This window comes from Mesoplodon bidens (genome assembly GCF_964165515.1).
Source record: "Mesoplodon bidens genome assembly, chromosome: 11".
NCBI classification, from domain to species: Eukaryota; Metazoa; Chordata; class Mammalia; order Artiodactyla; family Ziphiidae; genus Mesoplodon; species Mesoplodon bidens.
Genome location: NC_138167.1, coordinates 89,537,932 through 89,550,482, shown reverse-complemented (window position 1 = coordinate 89,550,482; position 12,551 = coordinate 89,537,932). Strand labels below are relative to the sequence as shown.

Below are 12,551 nucleotides of genomic sequence, written 5' to 3'. Positions count from 1 at the left end.
AACAGAGTTTGATCTGAGTATTAGTAGTGGGTAGCATCACAGACAAAAGATGTTCACATAAGAAAGTATGAAGAATCACTTTAGATACTTAAAATAGTGGAGAAAAAACCAAGTCACCAACCAGAGAAGAAAAGTCAGAATGATAAAGGGATATACAGGGAATAAAGGGAATCAAAAGGGTTTCATAAATTTTGTTAAATGATTTTCTACCTCAGAAAGATTTTAACATACTAGTATCACTGTCTGCTAATAAACTGGTACTATTATAAAAAGAAACATTCCATGCAAATGGGAATCAAAAGAAAGCTGGAGTAGCAATACTCATATCAGATAAAATACACTTTAAAATAAAGAATGTTACAAGAGACAAGGAAGGACACCACATAATGATCAAGGGATCAATCCAAGAAGTAGATATAACAATTAGAAATATATAGGCACCCAACATAGGAGCACCTCAATACATAAGGCAACAGCTAATAGCTATAAAAGAGGAAATCGAGAGTAACACAATAATAGTGGGGGACTTTAACACCTCACTTCACCAATGGACAGATCATCCAGACAGAAAATTAATAAGGAAACACAAGCTTTAAATGACACAATAGACCAGTTAGATTTAATTGATATTTGTAGGACATTCCATCCAAAAAAGCAGATTACACTTTCTTCTCAAGTGCACACAGAACATTCTCCAGGATGGATCACATCTTGGGTCACAAATCAAGCCTCAGTAAATTTAAGAAAACTGAAATCATACCAAACATCTTTTCTGACCACAATACTATGAGATTAGAAGCCAATTACAAGGAAAAAAACATAAAAAACACAAACACATGGAGGCTAAACAATACATTACTAAATAACCAAGAGATCACTGAAGAAATCAAAGAGGAAATCAAAAAATACCTAGAGACAAATGACAATGAAAACACGATGATCCAAAACCTATGGGATGCAGCAAAAACAGTTCTAAGAGGGAAGTTTGGAGCAATACAATCCTACCTCAAGGAACAAGAAAAATCTCAAATAAACAATCTAACCTTACACCTAAAGGAACTAGAGAAAGAAGAACAAACAAAACCCAAAGTTACTAGAAGGAAAGAAATCACAAAGATTAGAGCAGAAATCAATGAAACAGAAACAAAGAAAACAATAGCAAAGATCAATAAAACTAAAAGCTGGTTCTTTGAGAAGATAAACAAAATTGATAAACCTTTAGCCAGACTCATCAAGAAAAAGAGGGAGAGGACTCAAAGCAATAAAATTAGAAATGAAAATGGAGAAGTTACAACCGACACTGTAGAAATACAAAGCATCCTAAGAGACTACTACAAGCAACTCTATGCCAATAAAATGGAAAACCTGGAAGAAATGGAAAAATTCTTAGAAAGGTATAACCTTCCAAGAGGGAACCAGGAAAAAACAGAAAATATGAGAGACCAATCACAAGCACTGAAATTGAAACTGTGTTTAAAAATCTTCCAACAAACAAAAGTTCCAGGACCATATGGCTTCACAGGTGAATTCTACCAAACATTTAGAGAAGAGGTAACACCAATTTTCTCAAACTCTTCCAAAAAATTGAAGAAGAAGGAACACACCCAAACTCATTCTATGAGGCTATCATCACCCTGATACCAAAACCAGACAAACATGTCACAAAGAAAGAAAACTACAGGCCAATATCACTGATGAATATAGATGCAAAAATCCTCAGCAAAATACTAGCAAACAGAATCCAACACTACATTAAAAGGATCATACACCATGATCAAGTGGGATTTATCTCAGGAATGCAAGGATTCTTCCATATACGCAAATCAATCAATGTGATACACCATATTAACAAACTGAAGGAGAAAAAAACAGATGATCACCTCAACAGATGCAGAGAAAGCGTTTGACAAAATTCAACACCCACTTATGAAAAAATCCTACAGAAAGTAGGCATAGAGGGAACTTACCTCAACATAATAAAGGCCATATATGACAAACCCACAGCCAATATCATTCTCAATGGTGAAAAACTGAAACCATTTCCACTAAGATCAGGAACAAGAAAAGGTTGCCTACTCTCACCACTATTATTCAACATAGTTTTTGAAGTTTTAGACACAGCAATCAGAGAAGAAAAAGAAATAAAGGAATGCATATTGGAAAAGAAGAAGTAAAGCTGTCACTGTTTGCAGATGACATACTACATGTAGAGAATCCTAAAGATGCTACCAGAAAACTACTAGAGCTAATCAATGAATCTGGCAAAGTAGCAGGATAAAAAATTAATGCACAGAAATCTCTTGCATTCCTGTACACTAATGATCAAAAATCTCCAAGTGAAATTAAGAAAACACTCCCATTTACCACTGCAACAAAAAGAATAAAATACCTAGGAATAAACCTGCCTAAGGAGGCAAAAGACCTGTATGCAGAAAATTATAAGGCACTGATGAAAGAAATTAAAGGTGATACAAATAGATGGAGAGATACACCATGTTCTTGGATTGGAAGAGTGAACATTGTGAAAATAACTCTACTACCCAAAGCAATCTATAGATTCAGTGCAATCCCTATGAAACTACCACTGGCATTTTTTACAGAACTAGAACAAAAAATTTCACAATTTGTGTGGAAACACAAAAGACCCTGAATAGCCAAAGCAATCTTGAGAACGAAAAACAGAGCTGGAGGAATCAGGCTCCCTGACTTCAGACTATACTACAAAGCTACAGTAATCAAGGCAGTATGGTACTGGCACAAAAAAAGAAATATAGATCAATGGAACAGGATAGAAAGCCCAGAGATAAACCCACACACATATGGTCACCTTATTTTGATAAAGGAGGCAGGAATGTACAGTGGAGAAAGGACAGCCTCTTCAATAAGTGGTGCTGGGATAACTGGACAGGGACATGTAAAATAATGAAATTAGAACACTCCCTAATACCATACACAAAAATAAACTCAAAATGGATTAAAGACCTAAATGTAAGGCCAGACACTATCAAACGCTTAGAGGAAAACACAGGCAGAACACTCTATGACATAAATCATAGCAAGATCCTTTTTGACCCACCACCTAGAGAAAGGAAATAAAAACAAAAATAAACAAATGGGACCTAATGAAACTTAAAAGCTTTTGCACAGCAAAGGAAACCATAAACAAGATGAAAAGACAACCCTCAGAATGGGAGAAAATATTTGCAAATGAAGCAACTGACAAAGGATTAATCTCCAAAATTCACAAGCACCTCATGCAGCTCAATATCAAAAAAACAAACAACCCAATCCAAAAATGGGCAGAAGACCTAAATAGACATTTCTCCAAAGAAGATATACAGATGGCCAAGAAGCACATGAAAAGCTGCTCAACATCACTAATTATTAGAGAAATGCAAATCAAAACTACAATGAGGTATCACCTCACACTGGTTAGAATGGGCATCATCAGAAAATCTACAAACAACAAATGCTGGAGAGGGTGTGGAGAAAAGGGAACCCTCTTACACTGTTGGTGGGAATGTAAATTGATACAGCCACTATAGAGGACAGTATGGAGGTTCCTTAAAAAACTAAAAATAGAATTACCATATTACCCAGCAATTCCACTACTGGGTATATACCCAGAGAAAACCATAATTCAAAAAGACACATGTGCCCCAATGTTCATTGCAGCACTATTTACAACAGCCAGGTCATGGAAGCAACCTAAATGCCCGTTGACAGACAAATGGATAAAGGTGTGGTACATATATACAATGGAATATACTCAGCCATAAAAAGGAACGAAATTGGGTCATTTGTTGAGACCTGGATGGATCTAGAGACTATCATACAGAGTGAAGTAAGTGGGAAAGAGAAAAACAAATATTGTATATTAACGCATATATGTGGAACCTAGAAAAATGGTACAGATGAACCAGTCTGCAGGGCAGAAATTGAGACACAGATGTAGAGAACAAACGTATGGACACCAAGGGGGGAAAGTGGCGGGCGTTGGTGGTGGTGGGATGAATTTGGAGATTGGGATTGACATATATACACTAATATGTATAAAATAGATAACTAATAAGAACCTGCTGCATAAAAAAATAAAATTCAAAAAAAAAGTATTCAACTATTGACTAATCATAAAAAAAGCAATTCAATGAATAAGACTTTTTTCTATATAATTCAAGCATAGTATAATAATGCATGTTAAGTATGTTCAGATTATGTAAATGACATAGATTTAAATATTAAGAATCTAAAAATTTATGTTTTATTCAAGTTTATATAACAGATACTCATCAATACCGTAGAACTCTTAAGTCCTGATATGGTAAATATAAATAGAACATCATGTAATGGCTAAAATCTTTCTCATAGTAATTCTTAAGTCTTTAAATATTCAAAATATTCTTACTACATCCTATTACACTTCTAGGTTTGTGGTGTAAGGTCCTAACAGACCTATCCTCCCACATTTAACAAGTGAATACAAAAAACTACTACATAAAAGTTCTAGAAAATGAACAAAAGCAACAGATTTTGGAGGAGACTTGAAACTTGGAAGACAGGACTAGCAAGCAGTAAATTTGTTGTTTTTAAGGCTTAACTGAGAGGGCAAGCTGCAGTTCCAGTGACCTGTTTTCTTTCTGGCCTAAAAACCAGAGGATGGACCCAAAGCCACAGAATAGTGAGAGGGGAATTCCAGAAAGAAAAGAACCAACAAAAGGGATCTTAAAATTCTGTGTAAAAGCTCTGCCAGGTCTCAAGCTGACCATTAAAACAGAAAAATGGAGATGACAAAAGAAAGTATCAGTGAACTTGAAGATAAATCAATGGGAATTATCCAGCTGGGAACAGAAAAGATAAAAAATTAGGAACAAAAAAATGAACAGAGTCTCAAGGAGGTGTGGGACAATATCAAAAGGTCTAACATGTTTCAGTGGAGTCCCAGAGAGAATGAGGCAAAAAAATGATTGAAGAAATTAATGGCAGAAAACTTCCCAATTGTGGTGAATAGCATAAGTGAACAGATTCAAGCTCAGCAAACCCCAAACAAGCTACACACACACACACACACACACACACACACACACACACACACACACACACCCTTGGCACACTGCAAGCAAACTGGTTGAAACCAAATAAAAAGAGAAAGTTTTGAAAGTAGCCCAAGAAGAACTACACATTTCATATAGGAGAACAATGACTCCAATGACAACAAATGTTTCATCGGAAACTGTGGAGATCAATGAGAGTGGAACAACATCTTTGAAGTGATGAAACAACAAAATTAAACCATTAATATAAAAATAACTTACATTAACTAGTCTTTCAAGACTGGGAATAATTACAGATGTTTCCCCTCCTTTAACATCAGGATCTTTCTGCATTTCCTTAATAGCTTGCAATATTTCTTTCATACCTTCTTCAAGTTGCTTATTTTCTTCAACTAATTCTTTTACTAAAATGAAATATTTTTTTCATTGAATGAATAGATTTTTTTACAATTTACACTATGCTATATAGATGACAAATGTTTCACATACAGTAAAAACAACCCATTTAGAAAATGCAAATGCAAATAAATGTACAAAAAATTCAACTATAAATCCAATGTGTGAATAATGAACTTAAATCGCACACCTATTTCAATCCTGTGCATATAAATATATATCTCATGGCTGAAAGAAATAAATCATAAGCATACTTTGCCTTTACTTTATATTAAAAATTTCTTAAATGTGTTCTTCTAACTGTACTTTCATTAGAGAACAAAAGAGAAAAATAGACTTATTTATCATCACAATAAATTCAGATTAATAACATGCTCTGAAAATGAATATAGCAAGGCAAACCAAATAGATGAGAGACCGAAGTCTATACATTATAGTTAGTTAAGGCTAAAACAGACTAGAAAACAGAATGTAGTAAAGTCCTTTCAATCCCATAATTTTCAGTACAGACTAAATAAATAAGAAAAATAAGAGATAATAGTGACTTACATTTATTCTGAAATTTGGCTATTATTGTTCTACTTCTTTCTAAATCTCTTTCCTTCTCAATTAGTTCTCTTGAAAGAAATTCATTCTAAACAAAACAAAGAGAAAAAAATTGATTTTTAAAAAAAATGACAATAGTTTATAGTTTTGAAGTTTAAAGAAGTTTGACCAATTGAGGTTTAACACACCCACAGCAAGCTACAGAAATGTAGCAGCACTCACAAAAATAAAATAAAATCTAAAAGGTAAAACAGACAATGATCCTCCTCCCACCTTCTCCCTCCCCACCCCCACCCCCGCACCCATGGCAAAAGGCAAACAGATAAGGAAGGTTTTTGTCTTTGGCACCACAATCATCTCTTTTAATGATCTGCCTTTACACTACCCGTTCTGCCTGGCTTCTATGATGTTCAAGCTCTATTTCTGCATTTCTACTTTGTGCTTCTTTGATCAATAAATCCTGTGCTATGGCTTCATTCTAAAGAAACATTTAATAAATTAGGCAAGTCAATGAGTTCATTTTAGATGTACTACATTTTTAGATCTTTTAAAAGACAGAATGTGTATAAATTAGTGTTAATGTGCAAACATAAAAGAATTCTTATTATAATTGCTACTTATCAAATTTTGTTAGAGAAGTCATAAAAAAGAATTAAAAAAAAAATTGTAGGAATGTAATTTGGAGGAGAGCTCACCTGAGATCTAAGAAATACTAGTTCTGTCCATAGCTGTTCTATAAGATTTGCAAGTGGATCTATCTGAGATAATTTTGATTGTGCAGTAATTGGCACAGGGTCCAGAACATTAACTTCAAGTTTACTTTTCAAAATCTCTGTCTGTACAGGTACTTCACTTTTTCCTTCATCTTCTTTGAAATTGGTATAATCGTAGTTTATTGGGGTACGAACCTGTTCATCTTCTGATATTGCTACTTGTGATTTAGCCACGTCAGCTCTATTTCCATGAATTTGTTGACAAAGTACTGCAGATTTTTGCCTAAGTGATAACTTCTGCATTAAGTCTAGAGCTGTTGATAAGGCTCGTAAAGAAGAATCACTTTTTTGTGTGAAATTAGTCTTCTCAAGTGCCTGATGGCTTCCTGATACTTTCTTCATAGACTCATCAGAAACAGAGTATAAATGGTCATTTATTTCTTCATGATTCTCCTTACTAAAGGTATTGACTAATGATTCTAGATTTGTTAAAGACTGTAGACAGGGTGCTTTAAAAATCTCCCTTATGGTAATAGTTTCTGGAGGTGAAATATTATCTTTCACTTGTATAGATGAAGAATGTCTAGTTAAAGAGACAAAAGGGTCCACTTCACTTTCTACACTATGACGAATTTCAGATAACATTCTTGATAATGATCCTATGGTCATATTCTCTTCAGGCTCATTCTGATATGACTGTGGAATATTGAATGATGGTCTCCTATGTGGCAGCTCTACTTTATCTGAACTCCTAATCTGTATTCAGAATAAATAATGTCTCATTAATGAATCTTGGGATTGACAGGTTATTGAAATAAAACATTTTCCTTTTATTTAACAAGTATAAAAAGAAGCAATGTCCAAAGTGAGATAATGGGGGCAGAAATGAAAGCCCTGATAATAATATTTTTCTTTATTCTCTTCACCATAGCAGTACCTTACTATTTACCTTTGATTGTGCTTCACTCATATTTTTGAGGCTCATGAAATCAAATTTTATTCCTCCCATTTTATTCTCTTGAGAAAAGTTTTCAGTTAGGTTCAGGTCCTCAACAGTTAATCCTACATATAAAAGAATTAACAAATGAGAAACATAAAAATAACTCTGCTATTATTCCAATACTTTAACTCTTAAAAACTAGAATCAAGTTTTAACTCAAACAAAATGTAGAATAATTATTTCCAAAATCCTTGATCTATATGTAGCCTCCTATACAACTTCCTGATTTAGCTCACTTTTAATAAGATATTAATAAGTTGTTTATTTTTTGATATTGAGCTCCATGAGCTGTTTGTATATTTTGGAGATTAATCTATTGTCTGTTGTTTCATCTGCAAATATTTTCTCCCATTCTGAGGGTTGGCTTTTCGTCTTGTTTATGGTTTCCTTTGCTGTGCAAAAGCTTTTAAGATACAATGGAATATTACTCAGCCATAAAATGAAACGAAATTGAGTTATTTGTAGTGAGGTGGATGGACCTAGAGTCTGTCATACAGAGTGAAGTAAGTCAGAAAGAGAAAAACAAATATCGTACGCTAATGCATATATATGGAATCTAAAAAAAAAAATGTTATTGATGAAACTAGTGGCAGGGCAGGAATAAAGACGTAGACATAGAGAATGGACTTGAGGACACGGAGGGGGCATGGGGGGAAGCTGGGGCAAAGTGAGAGTAGCATTGACTTATACACTACCAAATGTAAAATAGGTGGCTAGTGGGAAGCAGCCGCATAGCACAGGGAGATCAGCTCAGTGGTTTGTGACGACCTAGACAGGTGGGATAGGGAGGGTGGGAGGGAGGCTCAAGAGGGAAGGGATATGGGGATACATGTATGCATATGGCTGATTCACTCTGTTGTACAACAGAAACTAACATAGTATTGTGAAGCAATTATACTCCAATAAAGATGTATTCAAAAAAATAAATTAAATAAAATAAAAATAATCTTAAAAAAGATATTAATGAAAAACAATTACAAATTTTATCTTTGCTATCATTCTTTTCCCATTTAATAAGTACTTAATAGTTAAAAGACACATATAAAGAAAGTAAATAAGAATCATGAATAATGACTAAATTGCTTAATACACTAATAAATTACGAAGTTTTGCCCTTCTAGAAATTTTTGATGTATTGCACTATAGACAGCATAATGCTAAAAAAAACAAAACAAAAACAAACAAACAAAAAACCCTCTATTATTCATAGACACTTGTGGGCTTGGGCCAGGTTAGAAAAAAAAATGCCTTCTCTATGGTCTTACAAAAAGCACTGTAATAACTATTAAAAAATAAACCAACTGTTCTCTTTATATCATGTAAGATAAAACAAAACAAAAAATTGTTAATTTTTATTCAATAAAACATTACTTTCACTTAGTAAAGAATAATGTACTATTAAAGCTTCCAATGCATAGCTTTTAAGGAAAAAGAAAATATTAACAGTAATATATATTGACAAAAATTACTAAGTTTTGTCATTACTAATCACAACATACTGGGATTGTCTAGAAATTAATACAGATTATATTGTAAATTTTTCAAAAGTCCATGATTCTGATGTTTGTTTTTTGTTCACTTATTATTCTTTTAACTGTTTAGATTTAGGACTAAACTCAATGACACTCACTCATACACTCTTCATCAGGCCATTATTTTCATTTATCAAACTTGAAGCAAAACCACAGTAATATAGCAATACTATTTCTAACATACAGAAAATTACAGATCCAGACAATTCATTTTCCAATGATTCTTTTAAAGGTTTGGAATAACAGTATACCTGAAGTTGCAGTTCTTTTTCCTTTTTCTTGAGCCATTTGACGAATTTTTTTCTTCAGATCAAGTCTTTCTTCCTCTAGGCTTTCAATCTACAAAATTTAAATTGTTAGTATTTTTCTTTACTTCAACCAGGAAAATAACCAATTGACTACTGCACTTGCCTCTTTCAAAAGAATCTGGTTTTCAGCTCTGTACTGCTGCTGTTTTAAACTTTTGCTATTTCTGAATTCAGTTAAATCAATCATTGTCTTTGGTTCAAGGCCTAAAATAACAAGCAAAATGATTAAAACCTTATTAATATTCAAATGTACTACGAAAACTTCATACAGCAACTGGTTATCATCAAGCAACTGGTTATAATCTATTTAGCCAGCATCACTGAAGAATGGGGGACTTTTTGTGCAAGAATTTTTCAGGTATTTGAACTGTAACCATACAAGCTAAAATTTTATCACAATTATTAATGGAAATCCTGACAAAGACATATTATGATCTGTCTTCCATGTTGGACTGTCAGAGAGGTACTATAATGTACTAAGAACAGAAGCTTTGTAATAAAACAAAGTTGGGCTCAATTCCCACTTTCAACTATTAACTGGTTGTAGGGATAATACTATATGTAAGTACATGTGTATGAATGTATACACGTATTTCTTTTTGGCTTGTTGTCAGGGGTATAATAAAATTAACCCAAATAAAGTACTTATAGCAGTGCTTGGCACATAGTAGTCAATATTAATATCAATATCAACTATATTTTATCATGACTAGACTGATGCTCTCAGTGTGCCTCTTTCCTAACTTCCCATTACTAAGCAGCTATGCTCTGAAAACCAGATATCAAGATTGTCTCGGGCTTCCCTGGTGGCACAGTGGTTGAGAGTCTGCCTGCCGATGCAGGGGACACGGGTTCATGCCCCGGTCCGGGAGGATCCCACATGCCGCGGAGCGGCTGGGCCCGTAAGCCATGGCTGCTGGGCCTGCGCGTCCCGAGTCTGTGCTCCGCAACGGGAGAGGCCACAACAATGAGAGGCCCACGTACCACCAAAAAAAAAAAAAAAAAAGATTGTCTCAAGTAATTATAAAGCAAGATTTGGGGCCTTTAAAAAACAGAAAATCTAGTGTTTGTGACGGCTCAGTCACCTTTAGGAACGTCCAGATTGAAGTTGGCCGTGATCTGGTAGATCAAGTTGATTAGACTAAGTCTAACTTGAGGTCCTGGCATGACTCTGGGTCCTAGATAGACACTCTTTTACAAATAAATAATATGTATAAAATGTTTATTTTTCCTTCCTTTAGAGAATAGTTTTTACAGGTGATCATTTTAATTCTAAGAAAGCATTAAGTGGTATTTACCAAGTATAATGAAGTCATGATTTAGATATTTATTTCCATTTTAAAGTAGCAATTTAGATTGGACTGCCGTAACATTCAAACTAGTAATATTCACTAATGAACTATTTATTGATATCAATATATAAACTCTCAAGCTATATTTATTAATTACTTCTTAGAATCAATAGTAACCTTAAAATACTCAACCCAAGTAAAACTTCGTGCAAATTATAAAAGTCAAGTATTTAAAAGTCTTAAAAAGGATTAAACAGTATTTCTAAATGTCCCCATGAATTCATCTGAAACTAGAGCATTTTGCAAACTAACAAACTACTTTTGTTGGAAAAAAAAAAAAAGGTTAACTTCTAATAGTGGTATTAACTAAGTAGCTTTCCTTTTTTTAAGCATGCAATTATTATTGAGGAGATCTCCGACTGAATATAGCAGTGCTCCAGGTCTGCCCAACCACCATCCCAGCTCCATCAAATCCATAATCCCACTTCAACTGGAACAGCTCCACTTTTACTTGTTTTAAATATTTTTATAGGAGGAATTATTTTAAAAAAAGCATCCAACTATCTAAAAATAATCATAGGGCTTCCCTGGTGGCGCAGTAGTTGAGAGTTCACCTGCCGATGCAGGCGACACGGGTTCGTGCCCTGGTCCGGGAAGATCCCACATGCCGCAGAGCGTCTGGGCCCGTGAGCCATGGCCGCTGAGCCTGCGCGTCTGGAGCCTGTGCTCCGCAACGGGAGAGGCCACAACAGTGAGAGGCCCGCATACCACAAAAAATAAATAAATAAATAAATAAAATAAAAAAATAAAATAAATAAATAAATAAAAATAATCATAAACAAAAAAAATGACTTGACAATTAGGTTGATCAAACTACATACCTTAAAAGATGACTTACCCATACGCTCTTTAAGTGCCTCATTCTCATCAAGGAAATCATTGATCTTCAATTCAAGTTTATTGATTTCCTTTGTCAATACTTCAATCTCTCCATCTCTTATTTTAATTTGGTTTTTACAATTCTTTATTTCAATAACAGCATCTTCTAAGCCATAAACTCCCTGAAAAGTACCCAATGTAATTTAAATATAACATTGTTTATTTGAATAAACTGTCAAATTCATGAATTTGTTTTCTTACTAAGTCTGAGGGGAAGTGCACATATAACTAAGATTTACAACTGTAAACTGTGTTTTTTACTGTATTTTTAAAAAACAAATCCAGTAATAATAATAAGACATGGAACAATTGAAATTTCCCAGTATAGCATCCTAATGGCAAAGTAACTCAGAATATTACACATAAAACACTTAACAAAATACAGAAAAGGAATAGTAAGGGAGAATCAGCAATACCATTAGAATATGTAGGTTATTAGTTGCCTGACTTAGCAATAATCAGATTTAAAAATATAAAAACTACAAAGTAAAGGCTGTGTTGGCACAGTAGGTGGTAAAACTGTCTCTGTTACGACTTTAGACAACTAATCAGTGGTGTCACATCTACATGGTGGTACAATGACACAGATTACGAAGAATCTAATCCTGCTGCCTCGCCAAAACTGATTATCTGGGCAAAATGCTTTAATCAAATGGTTTGAAAACAATTCTGCCGGAAAGTAAATGCTGCACAAAAGTTTGAACACTTCAGTATAAATCAATTAGGATAATCTTTATCACGAGATACCTCTGGAATGTTTTTAAATGGTATAAA

General features: G+C 34.0%; 1 protein-coding gene across 3 annotated transcripts in view; it reads right to left on the bottom strand.

The window, feature by feature from the left end:
• The window catches only part of CEP290 (centrosomal protein 290), a gene marked incomplete at its 3' end in the record, with an annotated part of 91,415 nt that overhangs the window by 59,190 nt on the left and 19,674 nt on the right, over nt 1-12,551 (bottom strand). For all 3 annotated transcript variants that reach the window (XM_081248282.1, XM_081248283.1, XM_081248284.1), the window contains exons 14-19: nt 11,737-11,899; nt 9,650-9,750; nt 9,490-9,577; nt 7,656-7,768; nt 5,997-6,081; nt 5,313-5,455 (exon numbers count right to left, since the gene is read on the bottom strand). In XM_081248282.1, coding sequence (XP_081104408.1) covers nt 5,313-5,455; nt 5,997-6,081; nt 7,656-7,768; nt 9,490-9,577; nt 9,650-9,750; nt 11,737-11,899 — 693 coding nt within the window. The remainder of the gene's footprint in view (nt 1-5,312; nt 5,456-5,996; nt 6,082-7,655; nt 7,769-9,489; nt 9,578-9,649; nt 9,751-11,736; nt 11,900-12,551) is intronic.